Source organism: Sinocyclocheilus grahami, unplaced genomic scaffold, assembly GCF_001515645.1.
Source record: "Sinocyclocheilus grahami isolate Dianchi unplaced genomic scaffold, SAMN03320097.WGS_v1.1 scaffold1136.1, whole genome shotgun sequence".
In the NCBI taxonomy this organism is placed as follows: domain Eukaryota; kingdom Metazoa; phylum Chordata; class Actinopteri; order Cypriniformes; family Cyprinidae; genus Sinocyclocheilus; species Sinocyclocheilus grahami.
Window position 1 is genome coordinate 399,740 of NW_015506315.1, and position 17,826 is coordinate 417,565.

Below are 17,826 nucleotides of genomic sequence, written 5' to 3' on the forward strand. Positions count from 1 at the left end.
AAGAAAAAGGGCCCCCAAAAAAAAAAAAAAAAAAAAAAAAACACATCTCCTGAATAAAGTCATTAGCCTATAATGCGAGATTAAACTCATTAAATATCCGGAAAAATGTAGAAATAAAATATTGAGAATAAAAATAATTAAATTTTGAGAATAAAGTCGTTCATCAGCATAGTCAACTTCATCTTTGCAGACACTGAATCAGAAAACAGTTTAGTAATAAGTAGCCTAAATACAATATGTTCTAGCTATTTATGCGATCTGTTATAGGCTATAGCCTATAAAACGCTCGTTTAGTATAGTTTAGTTTAAGTTAATTTAATAGTTTAATTAAATATAAACGTGTGGTTAAACTAATGGCTTAAATGAGCGACTAATAGCCCTTTTAATAATAATAATAATAATAATAATAATAATAATACAAGGAAGGTATAACTAACAACGTGCCGTTGAATTACAGAAAGAAAGAAAAAACCAAGGTACCGTCACAAAGTTCTTGTTTGGCCAAATTAATATAAGCTATTTTGTGTCTTAAGACAAGTTAAATTAGAACAAGTTCAATAAAACATCTTTATTATAGGCTATTTCTACGGTAGAGGAATAATAATAATAATAATAATAATAATAATAATACAAGGAAGGAATAACTGACATTGCCATTGAATTACAGAAAAAAAAACAAGGTACCGTAACAAAGTTCTTGTTTGGCAAAATTAATAAGCTATTCTGTGTCTTAAGACAAGTTAAGTTAGAACAAGTTCAATAAAACATCTTTATTATATTTCAACGGTAGAAGACAATAGCCAAACCAAAAAGAAACCAAGAAAACACAATGTAACATTCATAAAACTGTACTCAATGGAATGCGCACGTGACTTGGGCTAGTGCCATCTAGTGGCCGCTGATTTTCTTAGGCTCAGCAGTGCGTGGATCGTGAGCTGTGTGTGTGTGGATTGGGCAAGGCTAAATGGGCGGAACGAAAGTCTCAAAATTCAAATGAATCAAATAGAATTGACTCAGAAGAGACGTGAATGAATGCACGCGTGTCACCTGATTTCAAATGCACATTTTAATCGCTACATGCACAAATCATGATACTTTAATGCAAACTATACCATTTGTATTCACAAATATGTCCTTTCTGAACAAAACGCTGCACATTAATGTAATTCTTAACTCTGCAGACACTGGTTGAAAAGCATTTGTTTCAGTGTAGTGACACACATTTACGAATTTTTCAAATCGTGTACTACACGTTAATGAATTGCACTGGGCCTTGTCCGTTGGTAGTTGTGTGTATGGGGGACGTGAAACCGAACAAGATCGACTCGAACTAGATGTCAATTAATGCACGCGTGTCACCTGATTTCAAATGCACATTTTAATCGCTACATGCACAAATCATGATACTTTAATGCAAACTATACCATTTGTATTCACAAATATGTCCTTTCTGAACAAAACGCTGCACATTAATGTAATTCTTAACTCTGCAGACACTGGTTGAAAAGCATTTGTTTCAGTGTAGTGACACACATTTACGAATTTTTCAAATCGTGTACTACACGTTAATGAATTGCACTGGGCCTTGTCCGTTGGTAGTTGTGTGTATGGGGGACGTGAAACCGAACAAGATCGACTCGAACTAGATGTCAATTAATGCACGCGTGTCACCTGATCCACATATGCACAGATTCCTTTTTGCATGAGCAATTTATGATATATGTGTAACAAAGTTCATAAGTCGGGAAGAAGGAGGCAGGAACCGGCGAACACTCAAAGAAACTTTAATAATAAAATAAACACAAAACAGCGCGACAGCCCCTCGCGGACGACTGCCGCGCACAAACAAAACCAAAACACAAAATAAACTCCAGGCCTGGTCCTCTCTCGTCTTTCCCTGTCGTCACTCCTCCTTTGTATCCTTCCGGAGCTCCTCCGTGAGACTCGAGACCGGTGAGTGGCTCAGGTGTCGCTCATTATCACTTACTCCACCGGCCTCGCTCTGTTCCCACGGCTCTCGGCCCCGCCCCTCTCGTCACAATATGAATGCAGAACAGAACATTTTTATTCGCAAACATGTCTGTATTTGTACAAATTGCTGCACAATCATTTAATCCCGAATTCCACAGACTCAAATTGAAAGGCATTTGTTTGTGGTTAGTAAGATACATGTATAAAATTGATGAAGTACATGGATAATTGTGTGTGCATCGATTAATCATTTTGAGTCTAATATCATCCCATTCTGGGTCGCCACTCTGCTGGACAAACTAAGTAATTACACCATTCAGAAGCATTTAATCTGCGGCGTTATATGTTCTGTAAAAAAAATTCATATAGGCGGCATATTCGCCGATACCGATATATCGGCGACAGGCTCATATCGGCTGCTAATATCGGCTAAACGATATATCGGTCGGGCTCTAATAATCACATCAAAATAGTATATCAAGTAACACTGGCTTACATTGCAAAGCCATTAAAATAATCATTATTAAACTATTTGTACTATCAAATTCAGTATGAAATCTATTACGTTACTGATCTTACTCTGAACGTTTCATCCCTCTTTTTTTGCATTCAGATCTGCTTATATCAAATCAAAAAAAAAAAGTCCCCGCCCTTTTTTTTTTAATAATTCGTACATCCAAAAAAAAAAGAAGATGTACTTAAAATGTAAAATATTGTTTGAAATCAAGCAATAATTGGCAGAACCTCTGTTGCCGTGGACCCGCTTGGTCTTTAGCTTCAAAAATGAATGGATACAAAACATGAAATGCTGTTCAAAACCCCTTTATATTTGCATCATGTAACATTTTCCAGTGAAAAGACATTTGCCCACAAAAGGCAAAAAAAAATGCAAAAGAAAGGGTCATTTTTGGATTTCAAGTAAGATTCCTGCCTTGTAGAATAACACATAAATCAGAGAAACAATCTTGTTTTATAGCCCAGATAAAGCAGCATGTTTTCATTTCCCCTCCAGAATAAAAACACAACTCTACAATGAGCAATGAGTCATAGAGTACTGCAGTGTGAAAGAGACACGGTGAGGTATGACAGCACAGGAGGTGAAATGAGGAAAAGCGCAACGGAAATACAGAACATGGGGAATGAGTGTTTGATGAAAAGATGCATTAGAGGTCATGACAGCAGATGGCCGTGTCGACAGGCATGACGCGGATGACAGGCGTGCTGATGGAGTGATGGATGGAGAAGGCAGGACCCTTCATTTCAGATATGGAAGCTGTCAGACCTGCTCAATCAGCCACTGTGAAAGATGCTACACAGGTCATGTGGCTTTAGCACATACAATCTAGTTTTTGATGGAGACAGTGGAAAGAAGTGCTGTAAGGTTATACTGGTGTTACATCTCAGCACCCATGACAATTACTTATAATTTGATTGAATATTCAAATATTAAAAATCCAAGTGTTTTTTTTTTTTTAACAAAAGTAAATTCATTCAGCAAGAATGCATTAAATGGATCCGTAAAGTGACGAAAGATTTGTATTTCAATTAAATGCTGTTCATTTGATTTTTCTGTTCATCAAAAAAGGATGAAGGATCATATGACACTGAAGACTGGAGTAATGATGCTGAAAATATATTCAAATAGAAAACACTTAATATTTCACAATGTTACTGTTTTTACTGTATTTCTGATCAAATAAATGCAGCCTTGGTAAGCATAAGAGACTTCTTACAAAGACACTATAAATCTTACTGACCCCAAACTTTGGATTGGTAGTGTACGTGATTGGAAATATGATGGACATGATGCAGACCAATTATGAGCCCGTCTCATCTCTCTCGCCAAAGTGAAACAATATGTTACTTTAATGTGGAGAAAAAAAATCACTAAAAACAGCAGTGTTGCATTCTGAGACATGCTGAACCAGTCCAGTCCAATGTTTATTATGACACAAGGCATATTTCTCTATCAAGTGAAACCGAAGACACATGTAGCGCAGGGAATTTAGACACAGGTATTATGCTTATGTTAGTCTCAACACTATCATGAATTCCTCTCCACAAAACTCCACTTATTCCAATGAACTGCTCATCTAAAATGAATAGCCCTACAAAACACAATCTAGCATACTGCGTTTTTGAACAGTACTATGGTACTAAAGAAGCAGTTCCATTCAAATACATTGTTTATCATTCAGTGTCATGATGTATATCAAAGTACCATGGTATTACTACAGAATGTTTACCAAAGGGCATTGTTTCCAATCAAACACCATGTTTATAGTTATTGCTACTGGAAACTTGGTATTTTCTATCCAAGTTCTTGCAGGACCTGATTGAACAGGGAAAGACTGAAACCTCCAAAGTGTTTGCCAACATGACATTTAAAGGGGTCATATGATGCGATTTCATTTTTTCCTTTCTCTTTGGAGTGTTACAAGCTCTTGGTGCATAAAGAAAATCTGTAAAGTTGCAAAGACTAAAGTCTCAAATCCAAAGAGATATTCTTTATAAAAGCTAAGAGTCAACCACGCCTACCTAAAACGGCTCGTTCTAACACGCCCCCACGTCTACGTCACAATGTGGGAAGATTTGCATAACGCCGCCCAAATGTTCACGCAAAGAAAGGCGGCATAACTTTTATTCTCGCTTTAGTATTGTAGTGTTGCTGCCGCCATGTTGTGAAGGGGCTGTGTGTTTCATTGTGAAAGAGAAACTACTTTGTTTGGCCTTCCAAAAGAGAATGATATCTGCTTCGTCATGCCTAGAGCTGATCCGTGCTGGTCGCTGAGGAAATACATCAACTTCGCATTGTGGATCGCCGGATCAGCTTTCACCGTGGAGTCCAGTCCGGGGTCATCACATGTGGTTGCCGCAAGCCCGCCCGCCGCCACTCACTCAAGCCGGCCTCCGCTCAATCTAGCCCGTCGTGTGTGACGCTGTTTCTCGTTGTGAAAGCGAAACTACTTTGTTTGGTCTTCCAAAAGAGGACATGACTAGAAATCAGTTGTTAAGTTGTATTTACAATACTGTTCCAGAACAGTTCAACCCAAATATTCCGATGTGTCCAGCGCATTTTATGGAGGACTGTTTCCTGATTTTTAATGTTTTTGTCTCGTCGCTCCGGCTGGGACAAGGCATCACAGTATGGTGAGGGGAGTAACATTTTCGTCACACGCTTGAGGTATTCGGACAATCACAATGCTCTGGATAGCTGGCCAATCAGAGCACACCTCGCTTTTCAGACCGATGAGCTTTGTAAAAATCAATGCGTTTCAGAAAGGCGGGGCATAGAGGAGAAACAATAATGTACAATATGTGGAAAATAATGTGTTTTTTGAACCTTAAACCGCATAAACACATTTCATTACACCAAATACACCAAATAATGTTCTTTTTAGCAACATCATATGACCTCTTTAAAACAAAAACAAAAATCCTGCACAGCTTGCACAACATTGCATTAAATATACTGTATTTTACAGTTTTTGATGGATACAGTATTTATACTGTATCCATCCGCTTATGACATTACCTTACATATCCACTCATTTTTGGTGTGTGCGGTTTTCTACTTATTGTCAATAAAATTTCTATCAGCAAATACATTTTAAATTTAAGTTGTTTTGCTCTAATCATTATAAGAAAAGTAATATATCCAGCTTGGTCTAATTAGTAACTACTTATATACAGTAACACACGTGATGTATCTATCAAAAAGGGAAATTGCTTTTTTAACAGACATGTCATGCTTCTGAATGGTGTGGACTCCTCAGCGAGATCAGGGAAAGCAATTTGAGTATCTACAGAAGAACACTTGCACGCGCTGTTAGCGCACACGACTCCAGCGTGAGACTTATCCTGAGAGAGCCAGGGATGGAGAGGAAGCTGCTGTGCCATGGGATGAAGGACTGGTGATGTCAGAGGAACGAGCGGCACTGTGGATATATCAGACTGACACAGCGGGAAACGCAACAGGAAGCATTTAAGTTAGAGAGGGCTTTATGTTTTACAGCATGCGAGTGTTGCTTTAGACATACAGTAGAGGGATTGCACTTCCCATTCAGCACACAGCCAGGGTCCAAACAACGCTTTTCTGAAGCTGCGAGCGCTGGGTAAATTAAGAACATTGACTACCTGTTAAAAATATTAAATTATTTCATTCCTAAATAAAGAAATGTAGCTGTTCTTTATTTGAATATTTGCAGCAAACAGCACAGCTCATTTTGATAATATTTGCCACCTCTCACAAAACCAACAAATGAAAAGGTCAAATCATTACAAATGATTTTGTTCATCATAAATGTATGATATTTTTCAGTGGTATAACACACATAAATTGTTGACACATGGAATTGTTGCATTGCATAATGATTTTGACTCCAAAGCCACCCTTTGTTCAAACCCCAAGACAATATTTGAATGCTATCCTATCCAAGCGGATATTATGGCTCATGAAGTATGAAATAGGAGAATTTGGAGCTCATATTTGAGGAGGAAGAAAATGCCTCAATTTTATTCAGAGACCCAAACTGAACTGAAATGTTTCATGAAACTTGGTGCTGTTGCTGATATTTATATGGCAAAACATATAATGCACTGCAATACATTGATGATTGAGAGGCGAACAAATAAATGATACCTAAAAGCCTGATTAATCATATTTGATACATTTTAACATGACTTTTCTATTTTAAAAAGTTGTTTCAGTCCAGTAAGTGTTGAAATACACAACACTAAAGTTATTCTTACATTTACTTTATAAGAATCAGATTTCACAGCAAAAAGACACTGTACCACAACCTGAATGGGGACATTTTTAAAATTATACTACAGTACCTTTTACTTGCAAGTTATGATCATGTTGATTTAGAGGCCTTGGTATTTTGAATATCATATATGATACAGTAGACTTTATAGGGTTAACGTGTGATATCACAGCAAGCGCCAACGCTGTAGACCTCCACAGAATCTCATATCCCTCCAGCTGCACCTCAGACCACTCTACTGAACTGAAAAATTAGCTAATTAGCATCTTCAGAAGGACTTCAGCGACTAATTATTTCAGCAGCAACAGGAAGAGGGAAAAAAGAAGAGAGGACTGAGGTACAACAGAGACGAGAGTGATAAAAACAGTGTATAAACAGTCGTCTGAACATACTCAGACAAAGTAGTCAATTCATGCCTGTTTATGGCGCTTTTACAATGAATCGCAATCCGTGAACCTCCAAACCGCCGTCACTCTCCGCGATAATGGTGTGATTTATGGTAACATGGATGAAGTATCTGAACAAGTTACTTTATGGGCCTCTGGGGCCCGCGACTAAATCAGTTGACTTTTCTTGCTCTCGTTCAAGGCCACATTTACATGAAAAAGAGTCTGAGGCAGAAAATGAGAGGTGCTCTGGTTCTTTAGATGGAAGCAGGTATTGAAAATCGATCTTTTCGAAGCTCAAAAACTAAATTACTCGTATATCAGTGTCATAGGTGGAGTTTCACTTTTGAAAAAGTTTGGATTTGTCCTTCCGTACTTCATCTTTAAGTTTCTCAAGAGTGATCAGCGAAGCGATCGCAGATTTCACAAGATCCATTTCAAATGTCACAAGCTGAGGGTGAATCTTAAGGCTTGCGTACATGCTTAGTTAGAGGACTGATGCCACACGCCACACAGCAAGGCTTCATGTGAAAATCGCCTGTCCAATTCAGCCAGCAGAGACTCAGTCCACCACATTTTTATTCGCGGGTTTATTAAAAAATACAACGAATTTCCATTATTCAGTTAACTTGCTAAAGCGGGAAAATAATGAAAAGAGATTCCTCTCATGTAGAATATCGCGACAAGTTAAGAATCATGATGAGTCGCGGCTGGGGCTTAAAGGTCACATATTTTACACCTTTAAAATATCATCTTGTTGTGATGTTGGGTGCCAGAATCGACGTAATACAGCCTCAAATTAGAAATTTGATCGCATATCTGCTGCCACTGCCAGACAAAAAACTGATGACAGCTATGGTTAAATGCGATAAAACAAGCAGACTGGACAGAAACGATCGTTAAAAATGCTCACGTTTGCAGCGCACACTTTTTTGTTGTCTTTTGCTGTTATGGGCGTGTCTACAGATTTCTTGCCATATGTCTATGTTTCTTGCATCTCACGACTATGTCGTGTATGAAATAATGTCTGTGTGCATGTGTGTAAAACAACAAACTGACGATTTATATCTAATCATTTGTAATTGTATATACATTGTTGTGATTAATTGTGGCTGGAACAATAATGTAGCTGTAAAAATAGTTTCCTGCTGAAATTTAAATGTATATACATCATCATGACTAGATAGACATGGTGGGTTTGTCTTTACTATACACGTTAGATGTGATCCACCTCATAGTAACAATCCTGTCAGATCGTCCATCCTTTGAGTGAGAGTGTAATGTTACAGGTTGGCCGATCTGGTTTCGTGGTTAAAGTTAACCTTTTTAACATGTTTCCGTGTTGTCGTTGCTCAGCAATAGCATGGACGCGATCTTGTCTGGGGGTTTGGCAAAAGGAGAGGTGCTCGGGGTGGTGACTGAAGGCGGTGACTGTGTAGTTCTGACGTTAACTTTTTATGGTAGTCACAATGGTTCGTAAAAAAAAATCACAGCTACTTTATGCAGGCTGTGTGCATTTTACTGTGGACTGACAGTTTTGAAATGTATATGGTAGTTAAATAGCCCCTAGACCTCAGTTATCGTGAAAAAAGCCAGGAAATTTCAGCTTTGACAATATTGGACCTTTAAATATCATAAAAATTAATTTAGCCCAAAACTTACTTATTCTATCCACTAAAATAATAAGATAATACAAATAAAATGAAAAAAATATCAATTATAAAATTTTTATATTTTATTCATAGCTCAGACAAAATCATGATTGGCTCTCGTCTGGGGGGGCAGTGCCCCCCTAAACTCCGCCTATGATCAATGTATATCATCAGCATTTGATTGGATGGGCTGCGTTCTAGTGATGCGCGGATGAGCTAAAACATCACCCGAATCCGCAGCTTCAAATAAATTATCCACCCGCTGATTTAGATAACCGCACCCGACCTGTGCCCGATCGGCACATTCTGCGTTCGTACGGTCATGAAAAACCTGGAAAAGTTATGGAATTTTAAATAAAAACAAAGTTTTGGAAAAGTCATGGAAATCTATTTCACAATTCTCTGTATAATAGAATTATGTTTAATCAGGTCCTGAATTTGGATGCAGGATTGCGCATATATCGCATTAGGCTACTCATTTCCGCAGCTTTCGACTTTAAAATGAGGTAAATTGCTGCAAAACATTTATTCAATATAGCATGTAGCATGAGTGATTCAGCTGTACCGCGTCCTCTCTCTTTGACCTTCTCTTCACATCGGCGCATCTAGAGCTGCTGCACGCTGCGATACAAGACTTTTTAGCTCGTGTTTCGGTACAGTTGACAGAACTGCCACTTGCCTAATTGGTCATTGTTGCATCGCAACACAAAATTATTATTTTCACGTCTTTTTAAGCCATTCGGTTTTCTGTGCGCTCACAGTCACATCCAAAGCGCACGCTGCGGTCAAATTGAGTTTGTTGCGCTTAAGTGGCCAAATACACACAAAATTACGTCAAAATTGTCGTCCTCGCGAGTATTGTCTGTCATTAATGTTAATCAAACAACAAAAGACAGAAAATCCCTCATTGCTCTTGACTAAATAATGTTTTGTTGAATAAGTTTAATATGTTAATTTACAGTTTATTCAATTTCTGTAGCCTATTTAAAACCAATGTGATCTCATGATAATTGGTATGTAGGCTATTTTATGTAAAATGTGGTTCTATAAAACATACATTTATTTACGTTTTTACAGGCACTTAAACGTACAATACTGACGTATTTTCAACATTTAAACGTACAAAACTGATGTATTGATGACACCTAAAAATGAATCCTTATGAATATTGAAATCGCGGCATTAATTTTATTATTAGTTGTTTTTAGTTGTCATATCAATTACCTTGTTTTCAATTGCATTATTAAATAGTTTACTCAATTACTTAACATGAATTATAACATTACGTTTTGTTGTGTGATTTCTGCTGCCAGCTCGTTTACAAGAATAGGCCTACATAATGTTAAACAAGACTTCACTTTAAACCTTAAAATAAATAACATTTCTGCAATCGTTTAACCTTTACTTGTCATGTAATGTTTACTTTGCCATGGGCCACAAAAGGCGTTTTCTCTGACATGCTGTGACTGACAATAGAACTATAAAATACACCAAAAACGTGACATAATTACGAAATGAAACAATTTTATTTGTGCGCTGCAATCCAAATCTTCTGAATCCATACGACTACGAGGAACAGACCCAAATCCAAGCCTTTATTCGGCGATCTTCATTTCCATCCCAAGCAGCGAGTCCAGCGACCGTAAACAGCAAGGCCTGCGCTGACTGACGCGCTTTTTACAAATTCAAAAGTTGCCGCTTCAAATGACAGGTTTTACGGCAGGATAATCGAACGCTCATTGGCTCTCATCTGCATTTGTCACAGATTGCGACATGCTGTGTTTCTGGTGAGGTGTGTTTGAATGATGCGCGCACGCCATCACGAGTTCACAGTAGTGATGGGAAGTTCGGATCATTTTACCGACAAAATGAACAAATCTTTTTTCGAGTCATTTCGTTCATTTAGTTCATTTTAGCAAAATATAATTAAAATGTTATGTGTTACTTCCCTAACATGTCTACTACTTACGCAAATGTTGATCACACTACAAACAATACAAAACTGCAGAAGAAACAGAAAGATTAATTCATTGTTTATCTGGGTCTTCAGTCTATTATGTCTTTTCTTATCTGACAAGTCTTCGGGTTTGAGTCGTTCGTTCATCACATGACAGCCCCATAAACTTTAACCAATGCAGTCTGAGCTGATGGATGGAGAAGGCAGGACCCTTCGTTTCAGATATGGAAGCTGTCAGACCTGCTCAATCAGCCACTGTGAAAGATGCTACACAGGTCATGTGGCTTTAGCACATACAATCTAGTTTTTGATGGAGACAGTGGAAAGAAGTGCTGTAAGGTTATACTGGTGTTACATCTCAGCACCCATAATCAATTCTCTTTCCGGCTCAAACTGCATTGGTTAAACTTATGGGGCTGTCACGTGATGAACGAACGACTCAAACCAGAAGACTCGAGAGATGAACTAATCAATTCTCTTTCCGGCTCAGACTGCATTGGTTAAACTTATGGGGCTGTCACGTGATGAACGAATGATTCGAAAAACCTGAAGACTCGAAACAGGTGAACTACTTGACTAATTCCAGTACAGAACCTATAGGATGTTGCGCATGCGCGACTGAACGAATCAGTCCCTGAGATGACTCGTTTATCCCGAGTCACATTAAAGATTCGTTCAAAATGAATTGCGTATTATATCCTTTTATATTCGCTATAAAATGGGTAGGTTAAGGGGTCTAAAAATCAAAATTGCATATTAATAAAATGATAAAAATGTATATTCGCTATAAAATGGGTGGGTTTAGGTTTGGGGGCAGGTTAAGGGGTCTTAAAATCTAAATCACTAATTGATAAAATGATAAAAATGCATTGATACGAATATCTTAATGATCTAAAAGATAAGCTAAAAATACGTAGCGATTTGTACGTTTTAAACGTTGGAATACGTCTAAATTGTAAGTTTTAGCATCAATAAAAACATACTAAATTTACGTTTTGTGCTTGTAAATATTACGTATTAATATCTACGTATAAACATGAGACCAGGCTGTTAAAACACGTTTATATTTTAGAAAATGTAGTTAATATTTGCACCATTAATGATTTACCTTATTCACCCGCGACCCACCCGCAAATAATCAGAATGCATTTTTTTATTAGCCAACCCACCCGACCCGCGGATTATCCGCAGCACCGCGGATATAACCGCCATCCACGCATCACTAGTGTGTTCACAGTTGTTAAATGTACACACACCCGTGACCGGACATTATATATTAATGTGTCAAGTGACTATGTTGCTTGGCAACTGTAAGGTCTGAAACAAACTCTGTGCAAGTATTAATATTAATACATCAAATATTAATTGAACATCTGTGTCTGCTTTCATTTTATTAAAGCTAATCCATAGTGTTACAGTGATTTTATCAAGGTTGAAAGGGTTTTTAAGTTTGTAAAGGCAATTCAGAGAATTGTTTCGAAAAGACATTATAAATGTAAGAAATGTATTGCTGAAAAAAAAAATTATATATATATATACAGTGGGTACGGAAAGTATTCAGACCCCCTTAAATTTTTCACTCTTTGTTATATTGCAGCCATTTGATAAATCATTTAAGTTCATAAAAGTGTGTACATTTTCCTCATTAATGTACACACAGCACCCCATATTGACAGAAAAACACAGAATTGTTGACATTTTTGCAGATTTATTAAAAAAGAAAAACTGAAATATCACATGGTCCTAAGTATTCAGACCCTTTGCTCAGTATTTAGTAGAAGCACCCTTTTGATCTAATACAGCCATGAGTCTTTTTGGGAAAGAGGCAACAATTATAACATTACTAATGTTTTTATTGTCACTTTTAATCGATTTAATGCAGCCTTGCTGAATAAATCTATTAATTTTCAAATAAAATCAAATCTTACACCAAACTTTTGAATGGTAGTTTATATTTTGAGTATAATTTTATGAACAACTCATCTGTGTCATGTAAAACGTTCCTTAACATCAACCCTTGGTAAAATCACTGCATGTACAGTAAGTCATGGCCTCTTGTGGCTTTAGTTTACAAAATCACAACACTCAAAATATTTGCAGACCTCTGAGGCGAGTGAAGCTCCGCTCAACCTGAGCTCACTATCTGCAGGGCACCTGGCAGTAGACGGGACACATTTACTGTATAAACTCCCAGCAGTGCTGCGTCTCAACCCACCCCACAGCAGTCACTGACAAATACCTGCTCCTACACGCTCACGGCCCGAGAGGGGAATTCAGCCACACACTCAGGGTTATGAAGACTTCTGTATACAATTTTTAATGAATACCACCTATTATGAAAGTGAAAACTGTCTGCAAATGTATTTATGTCAAAATGTGATCTTAGAAAACGATGAAAACTGAAGATATATGTACTTAAACAAGAAAAATGGAAATAAAAATATAGAGAAATGATTTTAGTTTTTGCTGTTTCAATCAGTGTTCGATGATTTAATTAAACTATGCATCGTGTCAGATATAATCAGCCAATAAGACAAGAACCGACCGTCTGATTGACAGGTGAACCAATGACATGTTCACTTTCAGTACTATTTTAGCATATTTTTTAAATAATAATTTTCAACAGCAGAATTCCCGGTGAAATACTACATTACCCATGATTCTGCAAAGAAACCTCCACCAATCAGAGAACTGCGACACTCCCATGAAGCACTGTGAATAACTGTGTAAGAACTGCAAATGCTGCAACTTCTTCTCACAAACTACTTAAATATTTAGACATATATATATGGAGCTAAATACATCTGTTTAACTGTGCATTTACTGAATGAGCACTGAGCTGCGTCCAACTGATTGCACTATATCATCTTATGTATTATTTTCTTTAACCTTATGTTTTTATTACATTTCATTACGTTCTAAATTAAGTGTTTTTCTTACGCATCTGTTATGATTACTTTATAATTATTTTTAAATCTTTATGTAAATAACTTTTTTTTTTTAAATGACCAGTGTATGAAATGTGCTATATAAATTATTATTTTTTCTTTATTTGTCATATTTTGCCATAAATAAAAGACTTACCTTGCCATATTTTACAATAAACATAAAATACATTGTTTCAGTATACACAATAGACATTTTTAAATCAATAATAATCCATTGTTTTCAATTTGATTATATGATTTGCAATGCTTCATGGGACGGTAGTCCTTTACCTCATTAAAAGTCATTAAGTACAATCTTGTAATTTGCCCTTTTCTTCTGATTTTCAAAATTTTTTTTTGCTTCAAATCAAAGCTCGTAATGTTGTGATTAATCTCATTGCTGGTTGGTTTGATTCATGGCTTATAACCTTTTAATAAAAAATCCCTATGGGAAAAACAAATGGGAAAAATAATTCGGAACCAAGGCAGCTGAAAAAGTGGACAGCTACTAAACTAATACTGAAAATAAATAACAATTAAGCTAAAACTGCAACTAGTCATTTTTTACATCAAATTAAAACTACATTTAAATGGAAAATCCAAATAAAACTAACTAAAAGCACACTCGCAGAGCTATGTTTTGAGGAAGTGTGAGCTGATCAGCGATGTCACTACTTCATAATGGTGTCAGGTGGCCTGAGCTTTCATACCCGGCAGAGCACGTAAGCATCCCGAGAGCTCTGGGCCAGAGAGCGCATGCACTTTGCTTATTGATCTATGCTGGGTCTCCACAGCCCCGCTGTCACAGTGTAAGACTCCTCTCAGCAGGCTAGCATTCACACACCGCAATTAATACGATAGGTTGGGGCCCACTCACAGTTTTAACAGGGAAGTAAGTCACTAAAAAACAACTGTGTTGTTTGCGTGTGTGTGTGTTCAGCACAGCCTCTTAGCTGATATGCCGCAGCGCAGTTTGTATACACACCTACGGCTTTCACCCACTCATTGTGTTCTCTCTGCCACGAGAGGCTCACAGCACTTCTTACATTCAGACGCTGTTAAAATCATCTCAGCATTAACATGATGTAGGTGGTCTCACTGAACCAGAGCCTATCCATCCACCTCCGTCCCTTTCAAAGGCCTTCGACGGAGCCCACAGCGACACGCTAGCTCTGTTCACGACCCGCAGCCAGCAGAGGTGGCGGCAGCAGTGTGGGGGCTCACCTGCAACTCCTTCTCGCTGTACTTGGAGGGGTTCTTGCTGCCCTGGCTCTTCCTCCGCAGTTTCTTCAGCTCACCCTGGCATTTCTCCAGACTCTCTCCTTTGCTTTTGTGCTCAATCTGGTACTTCTTAAGAGCCACCTTCAGGAGAAAAAACGCAGGAGCATTGTTGGTAAATGCAGAAATCATCAGACTGTAGTTACTGCATTAGGAAAGACATGGGAGTCAAAACCTTCAAGTCAAAAGTCATGTTCCAAAACACTCGCTGTCTGCTGACTACATAAGCAGCTGCCCTCCTCTAAACCACAGTCTTGACTGAAATAGACTGACTTTAAACAGCGTACATAGGCAGGAACTTTCTTCATGGTCACTAGTGTACAGTACACAGATAAAGCTCTTGACAGAATTTGCATAATATGACAATACAAATGCGATGATTCAATAATAATACTAATGATACTAATACTACTACTAATACTAATAAGAAGATGATTCATATATAAATATAATAATATCACAATATAGTTAATTTAATAACTATTACTACTACTACTACTAATATGATTAATATATAAATATTATCTCATAATGTAGTTACTATAATAATAACAACTATCATTATTATTATTATCATCGTAATATGTATGTGATTTTTATCAGCACAGTCCAACAGACTTTTTACTCACAACTAAATCTGACAATTAACTATTATTATTACTACTATTATTATAATATTAATGTTTTTATTATTAGATCACAATCAATTGTGATATTATAATCGTCAGATTCACTTGTGAGTGAAGAAGTCTGTAGGACTATGCCGATAAAAAAAATAATAAAATAATAGTTATTATTATTATTGTCAACAACAACAGCACCAACAATAATAATTAGTGTAATTATAATCCCATTATAATGCATTGTACATTTATACAAATAATAACAACAACAACAACAACAATCAACATCATTATAATTTTTATTATGTAAATGTTATTATATAAATTATTCTATTATAATATGAATTATAATCAAACTACCATAATTAAATCAAAATATTATAATTGTGCAATTGTGACGTTATTGCCACAGTAATACAACTCAATCTGACAATCTGCTAGCATGTTGCTAAGCAAATGATCTGTCATTCAAATTTTGTCAGTATTTTTCAACGTTGAATAAAATATATTTATATTTATAATAAACTCTTCACCATTTTCCTTTTCACAATCAATACACAAAAATGAAAATAAATGTAACTTGCCATGACACCTTAATCACAAACTCATAGTTTGAGATGCTGGAAAAAGTTAGATGTGATGCAACAGCAAAAAAACGTCTGTCTGGCACATACTGTAAATAAATTGAGCATCAAACCCCAGTCTCACACATCTGATTCATCTGTTGAGTAATCATCAAGTAAAATGACTAAAGTGCACATTCCCAGTTCTGGGATTGTCTTCTCAAGGATGGCCACTAGCGATGCTGCCTTCGAATTTGGCCAGAACATCTGAAAAGGCAGCATAGTTCTGCCAGCAACTGTTAAGAAGAGCCTTCAAGTCAGGATCCCTTCATGATGCCTTCAAAAGCGGTCTGGTCAAGCGCTTCACTTGGGTTTGGAACAGAGCTAAAGGTCTGGTGTTTCAGGGCAGTGCGTTCTGATGTCTGCAGAAGAAAGCAAAGGTCTCCACTCCCAACCACACAACATGGCTCACGGATTCTGAAGGCTGATACACTTGGCTGAGAATTTCTAGATGTATGAACCTTCGCACGTCCTACACAAGGTACATTGAGAGAATGATCTCTAGACTACACGTCTAAAAATAGTTTGGCAGCTCAACCAGATTCTTGTGCAGCAGGAATGTGTCTACAAAGACAGTGTTACATGTGAGTGAAAGAGCAATCGCTCCATCTTCGGCAGGAGAAAGGATGATTCTGCTTCGCCAGCCATGATCCCACTTTCTCACTATATATGAATGATTTACAATTCACTACAGGAATAAAATAAAATCACGGATCATGGTTTCTCCTGGAATTCAAGAGATGGAGCATGTGAACTTCGGTTAACTTCTCTCACAATGTATTTTAGACAAACTTGATTTGTTGTGGGCAGAACAGAATATGCATTTGAAGCATTTTCGCCAGACTAACTAGTACTACATCAACCTGTTATTTTACTGTTAATCCTTAAAATGGTGCTCCTACAGCAGCAGCACGAAATGGATATCATAATAGTCATCCAGACTCAAGTGGAGATTTCACAATGGACTCCGAAGCAGAGACTCAACGTGTTGCACAGAATGTGTGGACTGAGAGAGAGAGAAAAAAAAAAAAGTGTTTGGTTTCCAAGGGGAACGACTGCAGACCGCTCTCTCCAGTGCTGAATAAGGCAAGACAGCAAGACTTTAATTTTATCTGAATACAATGTGGTGACAAGCGACGCCCAATCCCAGTCGCTCCTCTCCAACCCACTCACAGTCTAAAGATATCTCTCTCAGCACTGCTCCAAACATACTTTAATCTGCCGCAAACTGTGTACTTTCATTTGTTGAAAATATTGGAAACAGGAGTGATGGGAAAACAGGGCCATTGCTACACAAGAAAACAAGATGTATTTCTATAAGATCTATGGGTGTTTTTGGAATGGCATACTAACCAAGTCTGCAGTATATATGCTGTGTAGTGAACACATTTCTGTTATCTCCCCCCCCCGTAGCTCTACTGGTTGTGTGTTTGAATCAAAGGGAACACATGTACTAATAAGTTGCTTTGCATAAAAGAATATGCCAAATGCATAAATGTAAATTGTTTGCAAATAATCTACTACATTTTCCAAAATGTGTAGCATATAACCAAAGCAGAGTCAGCAATGTCATCCAAGTTTTTTTTTTTTTTTTTTTTTTTTTTTTTACATATTCTTGGCTGAATATTTCATCAGACTGC

The 17,826-nt window shown here is 37.2% G+C and overlaps 1 protein-coding gene and 1 long non-coding RNA gene across 7 annotated transcripts in view; one reads left to right on the top strand and one right to left on the bottom strand.

The window, feature by feature from the left end:
• Nucleotides 1–17,143, top strand: part of LOC107567239 (uncharacterized) — a 17,627-nt gene extending 484 nt beyond the window's left edge. Inside the window, exons 2-3 of the long non-coding RNA XR_001606612.1 lie at nt 8,397–8,403; nt 17,134–17,143. This is a non-coding gene — a long non-coding RNA (uncharacterized lncRNA). The remainder of the gene's footprint in view (nt 1–8,396; nt 8,404–17,133) is intronic.
• The window catches only part of baiap2a (BAR/IMD domain containing adaptor protein 2a), an 81,735-nt gene that overhangs the window by 24,191 nt on the left and 39,718 nt on the right, over nt 1–17,826 (bottom strand). For all 6 annotated transcript variants that reach the window (XM_016252875.1, XM_016252879.1, XM_016252878.1 and 3 more), the window contains exon 5: nt 14,887–15,024. In XM_016252875.1, the coding sequence (XP_016108361.1) occupies nt 14,887–15,024 (138 nt within the window). The remainder of the gene's footprint in view (nt 1–14,886; nt 15,025–17,826) is intronic.